At 51.0% G+C, this 22,789-nt stretch overlaps 1 protein-coding gene and 1 long non-coding RNA gene across 6 annotated transcripts in view; one reads left to right on the top strand and one right to left on the bottom strand.

Moving 5' to 3' along the window:
* ADCY2 (adenylate cyclase 2) overlaps positions 1-20,995 on the top strand; it is a 415,111-nt gene extending 394,116 nt beyond the window's left edge. For 4 of the 5 annotated variants that reach the window (XM_047867851.1, XM_047867840.1, XM_047867835.1 and 1 more), the window contains 3 exons: positions 11,165-11,279; positions 15,676-15,800; positions 20,223-20,995. In XM_047867851.1, coding sequence (XP_047723807.1) covers positions 11,165-11,279; positions 15,676-15,800; positions 20,223-20,375 — 393 coding nt within the window. In that variant the 3' untranslated portion in view covers positions 20,376-20,995. Of the gene's footprint in view, positions 1-11,164; positions 11,280-15,675; positions 15,801-20,222 lie in introns of those variants that run through there. The other variant, XR_007154128.1, reaches the window with a different exon arrangement.
* Positions 4,480-15,768, bottom strand: LOC125170935 (uncharacterized). The gene is made up of 3 exons (XR_007154137.1): positions 15,500-15,768; positions 14,547-14,868; positions 4,480-5,108 (listed from the first exon to the last, which is right to left on the bottom strand). It is a non-coding gene; the product is annotated as an uncharacterized LOC125170935 (long non-coding RNA).
* Positions 20,996-22,789: the final 1,794 nt, after the last annotated feature.

Raw genomic sequence — 22,789 nt, 5'->3', positions numbered from 1 at the left:
TTTACTGACAGAATATTAAAGTGCTGACAAAACTATTGGGAAATTGGAGTATATAGTATGGAAATGTATAACACTATTTCAATACCAATTAGTACCTTAATTATACCAACAACAGAACTAATGGTAGTTTTATCTTCCTGGCTTTATGGAAGCAAACTTATACCTTTTTAACACCTTTAGTGTCGTGGGAAAAGTTAACCATTAAAAAAAAAAAACATGAAATCTTGTATATAGCCCTTTTGCCTCAGCCTCTAAGGCATTCAGCAAGGCGCTGTCGGAACTTAGCTGTCTCAGTCAGCGAGGGGGCCACCATAACAGAACACCACAGGTTCAGTGTCTCAGAGAGCAGACATTTATTTTCCCCCAGTTCTGGAAGCTGGATGTCCCCGATCAAGTTTCTGCAGGATACATCTCTTCCTGCTTGTAGATGGCCCCCTTCGTACTGTGCCCTCACATGGTAGGAAGGAAGGAAGGAAGGAAGGAAGGAAGGAAGGAAGGAAGGGGAAAGGAAAGGAAAGGAAAGGAAAGGAAAGGAAAGGAAAGGAAAGGAGAAGGAAGGAAGGAAGGAAAGAAGGAAGAGAGAGAAAAGAAAAGGAAGGAAGGAAGAAAAAGAAAGAAAGAAGAAAGAAAGAAAGAAAGAAAGAAAGAAAAGAAAAGAAAAAGAAAGAAAGAAAGAAAGAAAGAAAGAAAGAAAGAAAGAAAGAAAGAAAGAAAAAGTAAGTTCTTAGTGGGGAGGATTTTAAGACTTCAAGATAGGAATTTGGGTTGGGACACAATTCACACCACATACTTACCTTCATTTAAAATTTTGTTACATTCCTTCTGGATTTTTCTGCATTAATTTTTATTTTTTAAAATACTGCATTAGGATGTCATTTATCATGACTCTTGAGCTTTTTGGTGCCTCCTTAAACTCTGTGCCTGAGGGGGCGCCTCACTCACCTCCTGTCATCCGGGCCCTGATTCTGAGGCCTCTCCAGCTGATCTCCTTTCGTGGAGTCATTTAGGGCACTTGGCCTGATCACGCCCAGTCCAGACCTTAGCTCACCGGTAGCCACTTTCTGATCCCTTGTGGGGCTCAGCACGGAGATTCTCAGAGGCGTCGCTGGTGTAGACCCACTCAGCATTCAGCGTGTGGGGTGGGCGCGTCCTCCCCCGTCCCGTAAAGCCTGGCGCGTCTGCCTGTCTTCCCTGACTCTGCCTCCTCCAGACCCCGGCCCTGCAGCCCACGTCTCTCCTTTCCCTCGGGCACACCCTGTGGACTGATCGCCCACATCCACCGCCTTTATCTTTCCCCTTCCCCTCCCCCCCTACCCCCCCCCAATACCAACAACAGAAATCCCACTCTTGAAGACCAGGAAGCACTTCCACATTCCAGAACCCCAGCCGGGTTGTGTACTCCTCACGCTCATTCTTGAAGTCCTGCCTGCGGCGTCCGGTAGAGCTGATGGCCCCCTTCGCCTAGAAGTCCCCTTGTCTGTCACCTGCCCGTGGTCCATCCCTTTGGGACACTGTCCGTGCTCTTGCCCTGACAGCTGCTCTCAGTCAGGGGTCTCCATCCATCCCTTCTGCGGATTCAGCCCCGGCCAAAACCGTCACCTGTCACCCTGATCGTGGGGCCGGACCTACCATTCCAGCTTTCCAGGGACAGCCAGTTCTAACCCCCTCATCTTCTTCCCGTCCCCCTCCTCCCAAAACGGGGCCCCAGCCATCCCCTGTGTCTCTGAGGATGGCGCTGGAGAGCCCCATCTCCACTAGTTCTCCAAGTCGTTCCACGCGTACTGAAGACACCATCCACAGAGGCAAAGCTCCGACTTTCACGGAAGCTTGTCCTGCGCCCTGACCTGAGGAACTGTGCCTCCTCTGACCTCCTGTGTCTAGAGCCCATTTCCCTGCCTCCCACGGGCAGCGTATCACTTTCAGCTTTCTTGCAAAGGTGCATTTCTTATCCACCATCCAGATCGTAGTGCCCTGTTGTAGGCGGCGTCCCCAAAACCCCCAGCAGGGAGCGGTGTGCATGGCGACTACTCCGGCTCCTTGGCGGAGGAAAGAACAGTGGGTGGCTCCCTTCCCTGTTTCGCACACCTGCCACTCCCGATCCAAACCCTCTCCTTCTTCCCCCTGACGTTTCCAAACACTCGAAAAATGCCTCCTGAGTCTACTTTTGACAAGCCTGAGAGATCCCCCCTCCCAACCATCCATGTTACAGATGGAGAAGGAGAAACTGAGGCACAGCAGTGAAGTAACTTGCCCAAGGTCACGGAGAGAACAAGCAGCGACAGACTTGGGCTGCCAACCCTGGGGCAGGGCTCCCCTGCTGGTCCAGAGCTCTGCTGCTGCCTCGTGGGCTCCTTCACCACCCCTCCCGTGCCACGTTCATGTCTGTGCCCGTCACTCACTGCTGCTTCCTGCCTCACTTTAGCCCACCTCTCCTGTCCCACCTGCCCCATCCCTCCTGCCTTCATCAACCGCACCCACCAGACTGGCCTTCTTAGCCACCCCTGGGCTGCTTCCCAACTTCTTACCGGTCACCCCTGTCGATAAGCTCGAGTGGAAAAGAACGTGAGTCTCAAGTGAGACCACTCATGACTTAGCGCAGTAGCTAAGCTTTCTGCGCTCCCGTGTCCTCACATAATGGGGAGCGTGCCCATTTCATAAGGCCGTTGGGAAGACTGCATTAATATGCAAAATACTCCTTGGCCACAGTAGGTAATAAAAATGCTAAAAGCCATAGTAATACAGTTGTGACTTGTACACTGTTTTGCATATTGTTACTATCGCACCCTCCAACAGAACAGCTACGAGGGTTTCGGACATAAATGCAATATGATATGTCGTCATGTCCGTGCAGAGAATGTACTCCATATGAGCTATTTCTATTTCGGGCATTAATTAGATCTTGGTAAGGTCATCCTAGAAATATTTTGAAGTGCAGTGAAAGTCTGCTCCAGGGAAAGCACATTACGTTTGATTGGGGTGGGGGGGTAACACTTGATAAATATCAATGTAGATATTTGAAATGAACGTGTCTTCTGCCTTTTGTAACCCACCTGTAACCTACCTACTTGTTTTCCTCATTGTAAGCCTAAAAACCTTGCTACGTATTGTTTGGCCAAATATTTAGTTTGGCAACAAGAGACGTTCGATTTGCAAAATACATTGGGTTCATCAAGGATTAATGTGCTTTCGTTAAATCCCAAAAGAGGCAGAGTTATCTGGGTAAAAGCCTTTTGAAATCGAGCTCTTACATGTAAGACCAGAAAACCTCCTCATTTTCTACTTGGGGGGCAGCATAACTTCTCCATTGGGAAAATGGATGCATAGCAGCCTGTCAACACCTGGTCAGAGTAGGGCTGACTGCCTTTGTTTGGATTTTTTAAATGAAACGGTACATTCTGATTTTAAGCTGAAAGGCAACGTGACAAAATGGTCAGTTGCATTGTGCATCACAACGGATTGTTTTTAAAAGAAGCAGGCATTTGTCAAGAAACGAAACGTCAGACTGAGAACAGGCTGGCGTGCTAAGCCCACTCGTGATTCCGTGAACACGCGCCTGACAAGTAGGCGTCCAGGGACGGAAGTCAGCAGCCGGTACCCCACCCCCACCTGCCAGGACCTCACCTGCTTGCCGGACGCCCAGGTGCAAAGCCTCCTGCTTGTTCCATGCCACGGCCTTTGCACGGTAAACCCTGACAGCAAATTGTGGTCCCAAGTATGTTTTTCTTGACTTACAGAGTCCTTTTTTTTTTAGAAAAAGGACATTTCACCAAAAAATTATCATTTCCGGCTTCTCCTGAAAACTGGCAGATCATCTACCTGATCTTCATCCCTGATGACAGTGTCCATCAGCTGGAACATAGAAGCAGCTGCTTCATTTAGACTTGAGCGTGTTCTCAGTTTGCCACACTCGCCACGACTCCCTGTTGCCCCATTCCTTCTGCTGCACTCTAGAGCCTCGCCTCCTCGACCTCCGAGGGGCTCTGTGGTTTATGAAGACCGTCCTTCGTGGCCTAGTCAACGACCAGGGTTTCTCTGGCCGTAGCCATTATATAAATGCTTCTGATCTTTTTTCAGAGAAACATCACTGACAACTGAAATAGGTTGAAACAAAAACACAAGAATGAAAACTTTGCATTCAGATTCACGCTTGGATTCTATTATTGCTGTGATAAACCAAACCACGAGCTCTCATTCACAATCTCAAGTAGATGGATACCCATTGCTGGCACCACTTTGACAAGAAATAATTCGTTGCTCCAGAAAGTACAGGGGAGGGAAGAAGCAGAGAAGCAGGAGGAGGCAGGGAGGTTTTATTCTTCACCCTGAAATGAGCACTGGTGCTTTTCAAAATTTTAGAAAGCATTTGTATTCTTAGTCTCTTTTTAGTCTATTTAATTATTTTATTTGTTGTAAGTAAAAACTACTTGATTTTACAATCACTTTGAAATGAATTTAGTATTTTTATTTATTATATGCCAACAAACTCAGCAGCGGACCCAGAGTGGCAGGTTGAGGGTAGTTACTAAGCACTACCCTTGGCTCCATCTGGTTCTTGCCCAGTTCACCCCATAGAGACACCGTTGCAGAGGGCGCCAGTGTGTCTCCTTTATTTGACTCCCCCCGTCCCCCAGATGAGATCCCAGGCTCCATACGATCAGCCCGTGAGATGCCTACACTCGCGCATCCAGCGTATTAGCAAAACTGAGTTGCCAACAAAGCAAAGAAAAAACGTTTCCCATCCGCATCCAGCGACTCAGGTTAATGGCTCCGTCTCAGGCTCCGCTGTTCTAGGTTTTACTGAGCTCGTGGGACATCCAGCAGATGTTTCCTTTCCACACTGTGGCAAGCGTTCCCTGAAGTTTACAGTCCGGGAAAGGCGTGTGTGCAGACGATTCCAATGCCGGCTGACGTGGAGAGTGGGAAAACCGGAGACAGTCTCGGTCAGCCCAGGCTGCCCTAGCAACCACCAATAGACTGGGTGACAACATACCTTTACTTCTCACAGCTCCAACGGCTGGTATGTCCAAGACCAAAGCACCAGCAGGTGAGATGTCTGGCGAGGACCCTCTTGCTGGTCTTCCGGTGGCTGTCTTCTCGCTGTGTGTCACCTGGCGGAAGGCATAGAGAGGAAGCCAGCTGTCCCCAGCCCCTCCTAGTGAGGGCGCTAATCCCATTCACAAGGACTCCCCCCACATGACCTAACCCGAGGCCCCACCTCCTAATCCATCACCCTGGGGATTAGGCTTCAACATGGGAATTTCTCGGGGGTGCAAACGTCCATCCACAGCAAGGGGTCTCTGCCAGGTTGACCACGGGAGAATCGGGGAGACGCTCTGAGACCCTCTGCTGCTGGGCTCCTGGTAGCTAAAGCACACCTTGAGACTAATAACCATAGTTCCCTTTACTGGAGAAAGTAGAAAACAGTTCGGGTCTCTGCTGACATGAAAAGCGGCACCCGATGCTGTGTATTTCTGTACAAACACCAAAGCTACCGTGATGTGTTGTAAGCAGAGTGAAATCTCTTCCTGCTTTCGTGCTACTAACAGGAAGCTGCAAACCTAAAGAAACTAAACACTGATCTTCACTATATCCACCGAGAGTCTCAAAGACACTGGAAATGGCAGACTTTTAGGTCATTGTCAAAGCCGGGCATCCCCATAGGATGCCCAGTGTGTTCGAAGAGAGAAGGTTCTGAACGAGGGCATGAGACAGTTTCTGACATTTTCCTCCTCGATGTTTTTCACGTCAGGGTGACCTGCTTCTCTAAACCATCATGAAAGAAACTAAATAAATCCTGAGCCCCAAGGATATAGGCTGCATCCATCTAACAAATTCATTTCACCTTACCCACAACCCTGAGAGATAGGTAGTTCTTGTCCCGTTACAGACCAGGAAACTGATGCCCAGAGAAGTTGAGTGACTCAGCCAAGGCCACACAGCTAACGGTTATAGAACCTGGGGCTGGACCTAGTTTTGCCTGATTCCAAAGCACCGACAGTTAATTCGGGAACTTCCTACATTCGGACAAGTGGTGGTCAGGATGTAAACCGCGGTCCTGGGGAAAATAAAGGAAGAGGTGAATGGCAGAAGTGTGCCCATGGGAGGCGGACTTGGGAGCTGAGGGGCCGCGGTGGAGGGGGCGTAGGCCAGGCTCGCCAGCATCTCAGGTTTCCCACTTAGGGATCTGCCGCTGATGATGCCATCGGCAAAGCAGGAGAGTCAAGAAGAAAAGCTGTCTCGTAGGACATGGAATACTAACGTTAGTTTTGGATGCACCGTCTGTGCTCGAAGATACCGAGTACGGTTTCAGCCGTCCACGGGGGTGGCGGACAGTTCCAGAACCATTCGTGACAACTTCCCCGTGATAGCTCTCCGTCAGCTGAGTATCTCTTAGGCTCATCATCCAACCCACCTGCCACCATTTACCGTCAAGGCTATCAAGGAACACTGCTTACCTGTTTGTCCACACGTTTGTGCATATTTTGCATAAATCTACCCCAAGGAAGCTCACGAAACTGAGTGCAGCGCAAAATGTTTTAAAGTGGAAGGAAACGCAAAGATGAGAAGATTCGAGGCTGACACATAAAATGCCAACGGCACGGTTCCCACCGCGTTCTAGATGCGCACGGGGTGGGGGGCAAGTCGTCAGAGCTGCTACGACAGGGCCCCGGACTCAGACTCCTGGCAGGGAAGCCTGGTTGTGCGGCTCCCACCCTTAGGAAGCATCCGGGGCCTCCCTTGCCCCATCTGCACGGTGGGGACGAACACAGAAAGTCCCTCACGGGACTCAGCGTGAGGATTAAATACCTTCAGGCACACACTGCTGCTGTGTAGTCTTCGAGAATTCCCAGCAGCTGGCATAAGGCAGCGTTGCACTATCCGCACGGACGATCTTACTGTCACTCCTCCATTAGTATATTTGAAAACCGGGCCACATCAGGTACAGACCCTCATGACCATGACAGTGGGTCTGAGTGACCCGTGTGCTTGGCAACTAACTTTCTCATGGAAAATGGTTTAAAACGTGATGGCGGGGGGGGGGGGGGGGGTGCTTGCTAGAACATCCCCTAATGTGCATTTTAGTAAAATACTTTCTCTGTAAAGTGAGGTGGGTGGAAAACAATGAATGTGAGTTGACTGAGTCTAGACGGGTCCACAGATGGCCTAGCAGTCAGGCCATTTTCCATAAATCCTTCTTCATGCCTCGGAGTTTGGGTTCACACTGGGACGTTGTGAGTCCCAGGGGTGTCCTCTGACAGGTTCCGGACACTCGAGTGTCTCCCCAGGCGCGAGCCGATCTTCAGGCTGTGCCAATCGGCTCACCGGGGCGACAGTGGACGTTCCCTTCAGAGAAGGGACAGACCTCAGGGGATCTCCCAGGAGCCTCAAGTGGGAGAACAGCTCCTGGGCAGTGAATGTTTGCTGGGTGGACGAAGAGAAGGGAGGAGAGAAGAGAGGTCAAGGAAGGAGGCAAAGTGTACGTTAATTTCAGCCTAAAAAAATTCGGTGTTTACCAAACAGGCACTTGAGTTACAAAACAACCTCAGTAAAGACGCAGTTACTTAAGCAGGGTTCCTTGCTGGTGGAACTTCCAAAGCAAACGGATCGCAAGATGTGTTCCGGGCGCTCAATGTGTCTACTGCCATGTCCCTGGAAGTCGGTTAAATATTTGGAGACGTCTCACAGAAATCACTTGGGTCGTGGGAGAACGAGCTGCTTTATACTGTCGTCAAATATTTATCAAAAGCTCAGTTATAAAGACTTCTTGAAACGAACTGAGCTCTTCTTGAGACCGAGCATAACTTTTTCCAGGGTTTACTAAGCCCGAACAAGTTACGGACGTTGGATTTAAACCCCACTCCCAGAACTCAATCTCTTCATTCATCACGGAGGTCAAGTAAAACCTCCAGCTTACGCCCGCTGCATGAAAACAGATCGGGTGATCATGTTTCAGGGGAGGAAGCTGGTTTGTCTTACCGTGGTTCAGGAGAAAGCAAACCATTTCCCCCCCTGTGGCAAATCTGTCCCCCTTGCTGGAACAGTCGTGATGTTCACTACACAGGATTCTGCCTGTTGATTTAAGAGTTCATGATTCCAGTTTATTTTTTTTAAGTTTATTTTGTTTTAGAGAGAGAGAGAGAGTGTGTGTGTCTGTGTGTGAAAGAGAGAGAGAGAGAGAGAGAGAGAGAGAGAGCAGGGGAGGGGCAGAGACAGAGGGAGATAAGAGAGAATCCCAAGCAGGCTCCACACTGTCAGCGCAGAGCCCGAAGCCAGGCTTGAACCCATGAACCATGAGATCATGACCTGAGCTGAAACCAAGAGTCAGACGCTTAACCAACTGAGCCCCCCCAGGAGCCCCTGTGCTTCCTGTTTAGGAGCAAGATGTTTCCAACGGACTGGAGGCATGAACTTCCCAATCACGCCGTCCCCGTGGGTCACGAGACCAGAAACATTAGCGAGCTCTGATAGAAGAGCAGAACTGTTGTCAAGCAATGACTCTGTGGCGCATCTGGATGGCTCAGTTGTTGAGCGTCCGACTCTTGATTTCAGCTCAAGTCACGGTCCCAGGGCTGTGGGATCAAGCCCCGTGTCGGGCTCTGCATGGAGACTGCTTGAGATTCTCTCTCTCCCTCTGCCTCTCTTCCCCACTCATTCTCTCTCCCCCCCCAAATTAAAACAAAAAACTGTAATAAAAAAAAAAAAAGAAATGACGGCATTTTCACCGACGTTAGCTGGCAGTGTGTTCCATTGTTCCAGTTGTTTACATTGTGTGGATTTACTCTCACAATTTTTAAGTTGAGGATTTGTGGCAACAGTAGCGTTTCATCAGTCCTTCTCTGGAATGATAGGATTTCTCCAAGGAGACGAAGAACGTTCTCAGTGACTCCTCTGCTCGTGTTTATGTTATTTAGTGCAGTGATCTCAGCGGCCAGCTGCTTGCCCCTCGGGGCCATTGGGCAGTGTCTGGGGACATTTTTTCTTGTCAGTCCTGGAAGGGGGCATCTCTCGGAGGAGGCCAGGGGTGCCACTCGGCATCCTGCAGGGCGCAGGACGCGGCCCCGGGACAAAGAATGATCCGACTCAGGTGTCATCAGTGTTTACATCGAGAGACTTGCCTGGTGCTACCCTTCCTGACTCCTTCGGGGAATAACCCCATTGTCATTTTCCTTTCTCCTTTGGCCATTACCTTGGTTTTCTCCACGCCCCTGTCACCTTCAGGGTGCAGGACACATCCCCTGTCTCCACTGTCCTCCTCCCTCATCCCTCCTGAAACCCTCAGAGCTGGTTGCTGGTTTCACCCTCCATGGTGAATGCGCCCCATGGTCACCACGTCCCTCCCCTTTCACCGTCTTGAGAGCTCTCTCTCTCTCTCTGAGTTTGCTCTGCTGGGGCCCCCTGCGGGATCAAACACTTGACCTCCACAAAGGGCTGCCTCTCCTGCTCTTCTCGCAAGTATTTCTAGCATCCTTACTGATTTTGTTTCCTCCCCCAGCCGGCTGAGGCTGCTCCCCGTCTTCCCGCTTGAATACCCTGTGTCCTCTTCTGAGCCTTCCCCCACTTCAGTGGGTGCATCAGTGCCCCCCCCCCGCCCCAGGTGTATGTTTCCCAAACCAGCATCAGTCGGCAATGACCTTCCACCAGAGCTCGACAAGGCTCTCCCTTCCTCCTACGCACTTCCTCTCGGCTACCCGACCGGCGATCTAAATGCAGTCTCTCAATAAACACGTATCAGGTGCTTCTCCTGGGCCACTTTCCTATTGTGGAGACGCAGATTAATAGAACATAGTCTCTGCCCTTGGGGAGCTCACAGACGAGTGAGGGAAATAAAAGACCGCACTGATTCTAAACCACAAGCCACAGATGCAGGCCAGCGCTGGGACTGCATCTCACGCCCCTTCTTGGTGCGCCCAGTCGTTAAATATTGGGGCAGCGGGAACCTTTCAGACATGTAAACACATTTTATGGGTTATACGCATACAATAGTAAAGAATCTGTGTTTATAAAATAACCCCAGATAGAAATTTTACAAAGATGGCTTTCAAAAGGAAATACAAATATAATAGGTGTGACAAATTAATAGTAAACATAAATTAGTAACAGAAATAGCAATAGAAATAGCAATAGAAATAAAAATAGCAATAGCAATAGAAATAGAAATTAGTAGTAAATGGGAATACAGATTCCCACTTACCTTCACTGGGAGCCTTGAACTGGTCTTTTCCTCCAGCTCTATGTGTTTGTAACTATTCCTCAAGGGGCGATAAATCCCCCAGGGACAGTAAAGGCAGGAAATCGTTACCCCCCTGTAGCCGCTGGCTCCGGCTGCTGTAACGGCACCACAGCCTGGGCGGCTTAAACAACAGAAACTTCTGGAGACTAGAGGTCAGGGATCAAGTGCAGACGGGGTTGGTGTCTCCTGAGCCTCTGTCCTCGCTTCCTAGACGCCATCTTTCCCCTGCTTCTTCGTGTCGCCTTCTCTGTGTGTCCTAATCTCCTCTTTCTAGAAGGGCACCAAGTCATGCTGGATTCGTCACTAATCCCTCATTGGATCCTACTCTCTTATTTAATGATAGCCATGAGAAGCTGCAAAGCAAATACTGAGGATTCGGAGGTTATGAATTTGGGGGAATGGGGGAGACACATAACACCCTTCCCCTAAAAGGGAAGATGGGGTGTTTCCAGAACCGAGGTGAGCCGTGTGGCAGGTGTGGAGTAGGGAAGGGGAGGAAAGGACCCCGACCTCTCTGCCCTGCTCTCCCTGACCTTCCCTGGCCCTCCCATTAGCCAGTCCCGCAGGGGTCAGAGGTCACCCTCGGAGCCAGAGGCCAGCGGAGAACGGGGGAGACAGGTATGCGGGGCAAGCGGAGAACCAGGAGCCAGCCCCTCCTCGAAGTGTCTTCTGCCGGCAGTTTCTGGGTGAAGACGACACAGGTCCCATTCCGTGTCTTCCAGCGTCTCAGGTCTCCCCGCGGCCACAAGAATGAACCGGGACACAGGGCCCCCTTGGGAGGATGGGTAATCCTCACACACGCCTGTCTGCCGGGCATTGCGGCCCTTGACCTCAAGCACTGCTGTCTGCCTGGAGCCCAGGTTTGTGACCCAAGGGACCGTTCCCCTGCCGGTTGACCTCTAACCCCACGTGCGTGTGTTTGTTTCCTCTCAGGAGCCCGAGAGGCAGTACATGCATATCGGCACCATGGTGGAGTTTGCCTTTGCGCTGGTGGGGAAGCTGGACGCTATCAACAAACACTCCTTCAATGACTTCAAGCTGCGAGTGGGTACGTTGTGTGAAGAGCGCCGGCTTCCGGGGGAGGGCACGGCGTAAGGAACAGGAGCACCGGAAGTGTTGTGTGAAGGGATCTGACTTCCGGGGGGGGGGGGTGGGGGCGGAAGGGCACAGGCGCACCGGGGCCGTCGGCCATCTTGCCACGCCGGACTAGAGTCATGGCGGTTGTGTCTCGAGTGCCGGAGGACTGAATTTGGGGGAGCAGGGGGTGGACAGGCTCAGGGAAGTTAGGAGCCTCTGAGGCACTTCAGTACAAAGTAGAAAACAAAACCCCCTTTGGTTGGACCCAGGCTGCGAGCACTATGTCTAGCAAATGGACCGTGAGCTGGATTTCAGCCCCACGGCCTCATCCTTCCTGCCAGGGCCCCTCCGCCGGCCACGGCGCGCGTGGCCTTAGACCATCCCGAGGAGCCGTTGACTGCAAACCACGATATTATTTCAGGATCAGCTGCCAGTGAAATTAGCATGGGCTGGAAGATGCATCCAGACTTCGGAGATCCAAAAATGTAAAAAAAAAGAAGTTTTAAGGCAGCTTAGAACTGTTGAGATAGTCACACACTCCTAGGCTCACAACCTCCAAACGCCCCAAACGTACGTCCCAGGTTCTGAAATAGCTATAGCTTTTCTGATTGAAGATTCAGCCCTGAGAGAAAAGGCCAACTTCCTTTAAGATTTAAAATTTTTCTATCTCAAGAATAAACATTAACTAAATTTTCTAGTAAGCTCTTCCCTTACTTTAAGCTGGTCCATGAGCATGTTTCGTGCTTACTTGCCTTTTACAAACGTCTGTAAAAATAAAAAGTGTGTTTTACGTGCTCGGCGTAGCGCGCGGCTGGCTTGCCGTATTTGTGGTTATGGCCATTTGTGATTGGTAAGAGCTGCTTTGACCATTTTATGTTCCTCTTGGCAACACATTTTGCTTCTTCTGAAAGCAAATACGCATAAGAGGAGCTCTTTTAACAAATTCCATTGGAATGGCTTTTCCCTGCTTTTGGATACAAATTTCAACTTAAAAAAAAAATCCCGATAAATGGCGAGCGATTTTCTTCCTTTGCTCTATGTTCTGAATTTTAAAACCCAGAAGTATTTTATATCTCTTATAATGTGGCCTCTTGACTGCTTGTATATTCTGTTCATTGTTAGCACCTGGACACGTCTTGCTTTATACTTTCTCACCTCCGTGCACTATGGGCCTCACCTTATACCCAGGTGAGAAGGGGCAGGCCGGTGGGAGGCTTCCCCCCAGCCTGCTGACCACATCCAACATGCAGGTGTCCCCTGGATCCTCAAGCTTCTTTATTGTTTTGACAGCCTAGAAAATGAGCCCCTCGACCTTTCAAACTACCCTCAAAAAAAAAAAAATTTTTTTTTTTTTTATTCCACGTTGGAATGATCTGCTCGATTAGTAAACGTCTTCAAAACAAAATACTACCGCCCTCTACTGCAAAGTGAAATAGAGATCAGTGTTTGCTGATCACATGTGTTACTTCCCCAAACGTCACAGCTTTCTTGGTCTTGGACCTTAACGGTATTTTCCAGATTAATGCGAGCAATTGAATAGGCCTTCTTCGAGAAGAATTTGAGTGTTTACACTCATGACTGAATAACTAATAACGTCCACACAGTCACCCCACATGGCAGCTCTTTTAGGTTTCTGAGGAAGCTCAAGGTCTCAGGGGCCTCTGGGGCTGCCTTTCCCCACCCCTCGGCCTCTCTCTCACGGGTCTGCCTGCCCTGCTGCACTTGGGTGTGTGGCGCCATCCAGTGGCAGTTCATGGTAGGAACTTGGAAGAGTAATACTTCAAAAAAAAAAAATTAGATGATACAAATAAGAAATGCTGAATTCACTCTTAACGTCCTCTTCTGCATGTCAAGCTGCAGAATCAGTCGGTCAGCGGGAACCAAAATCTGAGCACATTCCTGCGCTAAGTGGAGATTGACCCCGTGCCAGCAGTCAGCAGCCCAGCCTCTCCCCACTGCCGACCCCGCCAGGCGCTGACCCAGCAGGATTCAACAGCCCGGAGGAAAGCTGATGGCAGAGGGGGCTTGAGGGCACCAGCCAGCAGCCAGCGGCTGGACTAAATTCTTTGGGGTGTCTAAAGCACAGTGTGGGCTTTATTGAGCACTCCGCAAAAGCAAAGCAGAATTTCTTTCTTGCCTCTTGCGTACCTTCAAAGGTTTTGTGCAATGTCGTTTATACCATTTCCTGCCTACCCCTCCATTGCAAAGAGGAAGTTTTGCCTCGGGTCTCTAACAAGCCGTAGTGCACTAAGCAGTACAGCAGTGGGAGAAGGGACCTCAAAAACACCCTCATTAATCAGTACAAGTTGACTCCTGCAGCAAGGCAGGAGTCCTAGATCTAGGAGAGAACACATACCTAGGGCATAATCAACCGAAGTCAATAACTCTGTTTCTATTTCCGTGGCCTTCCTCCGCACCACTCCCGGGATAACTATGGGTCTGTGTGTTTGAACTGAGATCCTGGGGCAAGGACTCATCCTACCCGGTGCATGGGAGTTGGGAGAGAATCCCAGGCCTCTCTGATTAGAGAAGTTGATCAGACTTCTAAGGAGATGGCAGGTGCCGTCTCCGTGTCTCGGGCAGCGTGAAAGCTCACGCTGAGCTCAGGTGTCAGCACGTAATAACCGTGGGGTTATAATTGCAGCTACAGAGAGGACAATCAGAGCAATGGCCTCCTCTGTTAGTGGTGGCCCAGGCTGCCTGATTATCTGGGCAGTCACATGGCAAGCCAGGGGGCAGCAGGGCTGGAGAGTGGTGCCTCCTGAGTTTCCCCAGCAACCTTTTGATGGCTGTCCCTGGAGAATCACAGTTTGTGAGGAGGTTTATGCCAGAGGCTGGATTGTCCTCAATCTGATGAGTGCAGAACTGTAAAGAGCCCAGCTCAAGGGGGACAGGAACCCAAGCAAAAGAGACGTCCCCCCACTTGTGCGGAGACGGCCTGTGGGTTGCACCTGCTCCCCAGGGGCGAGCCTGTCTACCCCAGGACCCGTCCAAACGTGACGCTCTTGGGGGCCTCTCCCAGGAGAATTTCCTCAAATCTGAACTCCGTCAAAATCTCTATATTGCCCATACTAGGACCTGTTATTGTTCTAAAGTTGACCTGGGTAGACTCCCTCACTAGCACGGTGTGCATTGAGAGAGCCCTTTGAAGGTGCTTTAGCAATGGAAATCAGAGGCACAAACATGGTCCTCTGGAATTCAGTAAACTTGGCATTGGGACATCATCAAAGGCACCAACCTGAAAGGTGGGAAGAAGCCTCGTGCACGGGAAGCTCATGGCAGCATCCTTACCAACAGGGCCACGGAGCTGGCTGCCACTGCCACTGCTGCCTGTCTGATGGCGCCCTCTCCTGCTTTCTTGCCTGAATCCAGAGGTGGTGATAACAGTACCCACCGCACAAGGCTGTTGTGAGCATCCCCAGAGTTTTACAGTGCGCAGCAGGTAGAAAATGCCACAGTGGTGTGGGGGCAAGTGGCGGATTCAGCAAGATGTTGGCATGAACCCAGAAGTCCATCGGTGACCAAACTGCCAGTAAATGTGGTATATCCATTCAGTGTAGCTGTTTAAAACAGAAAGATGTATATTTCAAAAATTAACATTAACCACAAAACTGCTGGAGAACAGTGATCATCTCTTATCTAGGATTATGTAGCAACATAGAAAACTCAGTCGGGTGACCAACTTTGGCTCAGGTCATGATCTCACAGCTCATGAGTTTGAGCCCTGCAGTGAGTTCAAGCCCCAGTTTGGATCCTCTGTCTGCCTCTCTCTCTGCCCCTCTTCCTCCCCTTCTCTCTCTCTCTCTCTCTCTCTCTTTCTCTCTCTCTCTCTCTTTCTCTCTCTCTCTCCCCAAATCAAAGATCTTTAAAAAAAAAACTTAAGAAAACTATTATAATGTTTTGTTTTTTTTTAATTTTCTTAATGTTTATTTTCTTGAGAGAGGGAGACAGAGCGCAAGCTGGGGAGGGACAGAGAGAGGGAGACACAGAATCCGAAGCAGGCTCCAGGCTCCCGGCTGTCCGCACAGAGCCCGACACGGGGCTCGAACCCACAAACCATGAGATCGTGACCTGAGCCGAAGTTGGACGCTCAACCGACTGAACCACCCAGGTGTCCTGATACAATGTTTGGCTTTTTTGAAAGCATAGCCAACTTTATGTTATTATGGAATAAAAATGATATCTGGGTACCTATGTATGAATCGAGACCAAGAAGAGAAACAAATTATTTTTCTTTGTTTTAGAATTCCGTGAGTTGGGCTAATGTTGGCTGCATAATGATGATTCAGAAATCCTCTTGTACAACTTTTCTGTTGAAGACGGTCATTGTAACTTGAGTCTTCTTGCCCGGTTCTGATGCGTTGCAGGTATTAACCATGGGCCTGTAATAGCCGGTGTGATTGGAGCTCAGAAGCCACAATACGATATCTGGGGCAACACCGTGAATGTGGCCAGCAGGATGGACAGCACCGGCGTGCTGGACAAAATACAGGTAATCTAGTCTGCTCCGTCATCACGGGCCAGGTCTATCCTCTTTGAAGTCATAAATGAGCATCATCATAATGACAATGATGTATTAGAACAAAGAATCTTGGTAGTTACTTCAATGGTGAAAAGAACCTGAAATTGACATAAGTCTTTTTTATTGGGGAAATGGTCATCCGTTTCTGCACTCGCCGTTAACAATACTTGAGAAACGTAATAACGTAAAGGTTATAGCTTTGGAGGAAGTCGACGATGGCCAACGATCAACATGGCAGTCTGACACCTGAGCGAGTCAAGGCTGGCCCCTTCTCTCCTCTTCCATCTCCTGGCACCAGAACCTTGAAGGGAGCCCTGCAAGGGAGAGGGATTGTACAACCAAAACCAGACAGAGCCCCCAGACTTCCCGTCCCAGAGGCTGAGTTGGAAGGAGGCAGAAAGGAGCCGACTGGGGAAAGACGAGGGACGAGATTCAGGGTGATATGAAATGGCAACGCCAAATCGGGCCAGCATGGGATTTGGATATGGAGAATGACACTGGAATCCACGCAGGGGAGGTTGCTCGGGCAGAATGCCACACACCTGGAAGGAGAGACCGAACCTCTCCTAATGAGAAGAACGTGTGCACGTGTGTGTCTGTGCAGAACTTTCTATTCGCCACTCCCACAAAACACAGTGATTCCCCGTTTCACCCCAGATTCCACGCTTCACTTCTGGAAGATAAATTCCTGCCAAGTGGCAAATTCGTGTGAAAACTACTGGACGCAAATAATAAGCTTTTTTCTCCCCCCCCCCCCCCCCCCCCCCCGCTTTATGGAGAATTCGACAAGTCCCTGTTCTGTGTGCCTTGGCTTGACCCCTGTCCTCAGGTAACCTTGCCTCCTAACATTCCGATGGAGATTTAGAGTTCTTTTCTGAAATTCTGTCGAAGACACCAGCTCCAGTGCTATCAAAAGCGGGCTTCTCATTAAACTTCTGCCTACTTGCTTTTCACACTCTTCACCTGCCTCTGCTTCTGTGAACCTTCTGTAGCATGTCTTTAATCTTTGTATGGAACGGGGCCTATATCTCACCTTCTTCCCACCGGATGACTAGTCAGCAGTTGCCGAAAGTAAGCAACAGAGAGCGGGGAGAGGTGGCAGGCGATGTGGGGCGGAGAGGAACGTCTGGGGCTTCCCAATCAGACCCAGACGTTGCCAGGGGAAAAGAGTCAGCTGGCTGTGCTCACGAGAGCCAACCCAGACAAAGCTCTCACCAGAAACGGGGCTGGAGCGGTCGTCACGGTGTGTGGAGATGGCCTAGATGCCCACCACGAGAGGCACGGTCTACCACCTTGGCACCTCGCTGACCCGTGCCATGATGGCACCACGGCCTCGAGGGCTTTCTGCCTGCGTGTCATTAGCTGTTCCTGATGCCCCGGGGATGTTCCAGCAATCCTGTACAGCGTGGGGTCTTGTGTCTGGCGTGAGGAGAGGGTGCTCCTATCAAGGACGCACGTTCCCAACCTGCAGGCCAACCTAGGCACCCCCCCCCCACCCCTTCCCACACCTGGAACATTCAGAAGACATGTTTCACGACTCTCCAAGTGGTTTTCAAGCATTTGGGATACGTATCAAAACCCATTTAAGAGAGGCTGTTCAGAGAGCGCGCTCCCTCCTGGAGGTCGTAAATCCCCTGCAGGTCAGTGTTTGAAATGAGCTAGAGCTCCTGTGTCTCCGTCTCCAGGAGGATATTGGGCCTCATAAAACTCCAGGTGATTTAGTGCTGAGCAGCGCCCCCTGGAGGGTCTCTGTGCACCCGGAGCCTGGAGGAGAAGCCCCTCCGCGTGTGTTCACTCAGCTCAGCCGCCGGGAGGCTTGTGTCCAGCAGGTTCCTTCTGAGGCCGCGGTCCACTCCGTCTCCGGTAGCTTCGCATTTCCACTTACGTGCAAGGAAAGTAGTGAGACGCCAGGAAGAATCAGAAACGATGCTGAGATCGTTAAAAGCTTCTCCCGGGCCTGAGGAACAGGTCCTTTTGATTAAAGAACATCCACGCCCACCACGCTTTCCAGCCTGGAAGCTCACAGAACACCGGAGAAAGCCCGAGTGTCACCCAGCCAGGCCGCCCCCGGGCTTGGAGGCATACTGGCCGCTGTTCATCGGGGAGACAGCTCCCTCCTCCTTGCGTCACGGTAATTGTGTGGTTGGTGTTCCAGATTCCAAGGGATAGCTCACAAATGCCCGTGGTGATACTTCACACCAGTAAACACCTTGACTGCAGAATTAACCCCCGAGGCTCCAACAGATGTGTTTGTTTTCTGTGGCAGGTCGGAAATCAGACACCTCTGGAATTCTCTAATTCTGATTATGCCTGAGAACTCTCATCATGAGACCCTGTCTATAATCTGAGTTCCCTGGCTCTGTCCGTATTCCTTCGGTTCTTCCCCAGGATCCAGAGTCCTTCCTGTGCCTCTGGCTTCACCTCCCAGCTACACTTGTCCTTCCCCAGGACTTGGGCTCAAGCTAGCAAAGGACAGGACGTGAACATACGGCACCTGTGACCCTCTTTTCTTGCTCTGGTCACAAGGGTCCCGAGGACCCACACATTGGCCCCTGTGCTAGGGGCTGGCCACGGAGTCAAAGTACAGGGAGACAGGGTGGTTTTTCCAGCTCTTTCCAACAGCCTGCCCTTGAGATCTTTATATGGCACCCTTCACCCTTGCTTCTGGGGGCCTCTGGATATCTCCCTGGATTCTCATAAGCACAGCCCTCCTATTTCTGCCTCACACCTCTCTCAGCCACCAGGCTCAAGGAGGCTGGCTCGCTGCTGCGGCCACTGCCCCCACCACTGCATGGTCCCCCGACGGCAGCCACCCCAAAAGCAAAATTGTGTGACACCATTGCTGTGCTGTTCACAAGCCTGCACAGCATGTGGGTGCCACCCACACGGCCAAGGTGGTCGGGTCCCCCGGGTGCCATGTTCATCCTCTGATGCAAGGGGAGGAAATCCCTTCTCCTCCCCCTCCTCCCCCTCCTCCTCCTCTGCTTTCTCCCCTGCTTTCAGAGCAGCATTACCAGGGGTTTCTGGAAAAAACAGCTCCTCCCTCTCTGCTCAAAAGCCAGATACCTCCTGGGAGGCCTGGCTGGGGACCGTGTTCCTGACACGGGGGTCTGCCCTCACTTCTGAAGCTGAGGCCTCTATATTGGTAGCCGAGTCTGTTCTCTCCTCACCCATTCTCTGCTTGAGAAAGCGTCTTCAGCAGGAGGCTTCGCCAACACTCAAGCAGACAAATGCCACGCAGACCTGAGCTGTCATCCCCAGACATGGCCCCCGAGGAGAGCACGGCGCACGCTCAGGCTGAGATGGGGCAGGACCCGGTACAACCCTTCTCCCCTAAGAGAGAGGGGCCATCCTACCCGGGAAATTCCTCTGCCGTCTGACACAGCGGGTCCCGAGGCGATTCGGCAGTGCGGGTCCTGGCCTCGCGGGGCAGCGGGGGGAATCACGTCGACAGGCTGCAAGAGAGGGGCCTGGCCCTGGTCACCTTCTGTGTCAGCTCGGTGAAGGGAGGAAGCTTGAGAAGACCTGACTCAGCGTGTCATGCCCGTGCCAAGGCTGGCGCAGACCCCTAGTGTCCTTTTAGTTTTGTTCTCGAGCATTCGCCGAAGCAGGGGGCCATTTGCGGGAGCTGACGGTGCTTCTCAGGGTGTCTTCTCCCATCTGAATTAAAATCCATTATTCACATTCACGATTTTGTGAAATGACATTCATGACAGTTTGTAACATCCCACTACAGTATATTTTGATTTACTTTCCCTCTTCCGGGTCTCTCTCTTTCTCTCTCTTTTAGTTTATTTATTTTGAGAGAGAGAGAGAGCAGGGGGGAGCAGGGTAGGGACAAAGAGAGAGGGAGAGCGAGAATCTTAAGCAGGGTCCTCACTGTCAGCACAGAACCTGACACGGGGCTCAATCCCACGAGCCGTGAGATCATGACCTGAGCCAATATCAAGAGTTGGACGCTTAGCCGACTGAGCCACCCAGGTGCCCCTTTCCAGGTCTCTTATATGTGAATACGTAACCTTCACGTAGCTGAAGTCATAGCGTGGGTCTGGGCTTCAATTTTTCCCTTGGGGGTGAACAGATCCTGCCTTATTTCCTGGTCTCGGCCACGATAGGGATCATGACAGCATCCTGGTTTACACCGCCCTGGAGATCACTTGACTTTTTAGGTGGTTTAGAGTCGGTCACCGTTGCAGCATGAAATTACGCGTTGTCCCTAAAAGGCTTTTCTTCTCCTGCGTGATTCTGTCTTCTTCTAATTTCTTAGGAGTGGAATGAAAGGGCCGGAGAACATGAATGTCTTTTGGCTCCTGATCTTTGCGGTCAAACGACCTTCCGGAGGCTGTGTTTCGTAGGCACTGACCGCTCCTTCGTCTGTCCGTGTGCTTCTAGGTCACTGAGGAGACAAGCCTCATCCTCCAGACCCTGGGGTACACGTGCACATGTCGAGGAATAATCAACGTGAAAGGCAAGGGGGAGCTGAAGACGTACTTTGTAAACACAGAAATGTCAAGGTCCCTTTCCCAGAGCAACGTGGCATCCTGAGGGGTTGCCTCCACTTCGGCAAGAAGACTGTACTTCCGGGAAGGTACAATGCACTTTCTGACTGCGAGCTTTGTCTCTCGTTTTTGGTGTGCGTGCTCTGTTGTGTCCTATGGAGCCTTTTCAGACTCGTTCCTCTGACCTGGTGGCATACCATTTGGTGTCTGACGTGTCCCAAGATCTCTCTGCCACTTGCACTGTGCTTACTCCTAAGCAGAAGGAAAAGGAGTGTGTGTTATGGGAGAAATGCGCTCAGAGAATTCACAAAGATGACAGAGGTGAAATAAACAAAAATTCTTAAGGCAATAAAACTAGGGGGTGTATATTATCTTCCAGTGCATGTTTTTTTTTTTTTTTTCCTGGAAAATATGGTAGCTGGCCAACCGCATCCGCTAGTCCGATATTACACAGTATTTGTGAATAATTGATTCCGTCGCCCCACATGGAAGTTGACTGTGTTCACCCAGTGTATCTCATCGCCGGCGGCCATCCACGGGACCCACGGTCCTGTCGCCTTGCTCTGTCGTGTCTCGGGCCAGAGGCGTGCAGCCACCCATCACCAGAATTAGTTCTCATAACCTAGGACCAGTTTTGTACCAAACGCGTCCGACGTTTTGATGCCATTGTCTTTTGTAAGGTTGATTCATTAAAAGTTTTACGTACTTTGGTTTATAGTCTGTATCTTTTCCCCCCTTTTCTTCCTTCTCCCGCGGTTTGCTCCACAGCCGAGGTTGGCTTTCCATTCTCCTGACCGACGGTTGTTTCAGAAAGCGCGCCCCAGGAGCAGCGATTGGGAGATCCTTGGGTAATTCAGATCAGGACAAGGCTTGTGAGGTAGACACTTGCTTCTGCCACTCTCTGGAAATGCTCCGAGCGCCCTGTGGCATCTCTAGAGGATATTTTCTGGGGAAAATGTGTGTTTATTTTTTAAGGTTATTATTTATTTATTTATTTGGAGAAAGAGAGAGGGAGAGAGAGAATGCAGGCAAGGGAGGGGCAGAGAGAGAGGGAGAGAGAGAATCCCAAGCAGGTTCAGCGCTGTGAGCACAGAGCCTGATGTGGGGCTCGAACTCACCAGCCATGAGATCACGACCTGAGTTGAAATCAAGAGTCGTGCACTTAACCGCACACGCCAGCCTGGTGGGGCACCCTTGGCCTCTGTTCACAGCTCAAGGCAGACGTGTGTGACAACCGGGGGACCCCAATCTACCAGGAGCACCTCGTTCTTGGCAACTCAGACCCGAAGCACCGGGCCCTCGTTGGATTCCTCACTGACCGTTTTCTGGCCGTGCGACTTTGACCACGTCGCTTAATTTCTCTTAGGGGTGTTTCCTCATGGGTAGCTTAGGGGATCAGGTGTGACTGAGAGAGCTAATGACCATGCGAGAGCCTGGCAGGTCCCCAGGGCTTTCTCTTGCCGGTGCCATCCTGCCAGGACTCAGGCTCACGTAAAAGCACTTCTCGAAACTCCTAACTGGCCTTCCTCGCCGAAGTGGGAATACAGCATGATGTGTTCCACGGTCTGCCTCAGTCAGGCCGTGTTGGAGATCTCCAGAAAGGTGACCGGAAGAGGAAACGTAGTATAGGGACGTCTGTTTTTGCTGTCATGGAAACGTGGCCTAGGAGGCCTGGGGTCTCACTGACTTCAGACCAGCCTCCTGTGTCATTTGTAATAATGGTCATCAGCTGCACCTTGTGGGCCCCTCCTTAGAGCCTGCAGCACCCATCCCAGGGCACGTCACTTCCCCTTAGGGGACACCCACAGCTGGGTGATTTGCCAAGCGCCCTCAAGCGTGGCTTTCTGCACCCACCAGGGATATGCTGAATTTTGTGAAAAGAACTCAAAAGGACAGTTGTTTCTTTCCCCCGGAACTGTGTTCCTAGTCTTAACCAAACAGTATACTTTTCTCTTTTTTTTTTTAATGTTTATTTAGTTTTGAGAGAGCACAAGCAGGGGAGGGGCGGAGAGAGAGGGGGACGGGGGATCCGAAGCGGGCTCCAGGCTCCGAGCAGTCAGCACAGAGCCCGACACGGGGCTGGAACGCGAGATCATGACCTGAGCCGAAGCCGGACGCTCAACCAGCTGAGCCACCCAGGCGCCCCCCCCACCCCAACAGTACACGTTATAAAGCAATCAGAGTCATTATCAGAGTCTATCTTGCAGAGGTCTGCACACATACGATCTCTCCGAGTGTGGTCCCCAACCAGCAGCAGCAACACCTCATTTACAGGCCCCAACCCGAGCCTGTCAAGGCAGAGGTCCTGGCCGTGGGGCTCAGCACATGCACCGTGCTTGGCTAACAAGCCGTCCAGGCGATTCTGGTCCCTGGCCTGAGTCCCCCTGTGCTTTACAAATGAAACCGGTGCAGCGAGGTCCAGGGGCTTGGCTTGTTCGGAGTCTCCCAGGGATCAGCGCC

This window comes from Prionailurus viverrinus, chromosome A1 (genome assembly GCF_022837055.1).
Source record: "Prionailurus viverrinus isolate Anna chromosome A1, UM_Priviv_1.0, whole genome shotgun sequence".
Taxonomy (NCBI): Eukaryota; Metazoa; Chordata; class Mammalia; order Carnivora; family Felidae; genus Prionailurus; species Prionailurus viverrinus.
This window is presented reverse-complemented; position numbering and strand designations above follow the sequence as displayed.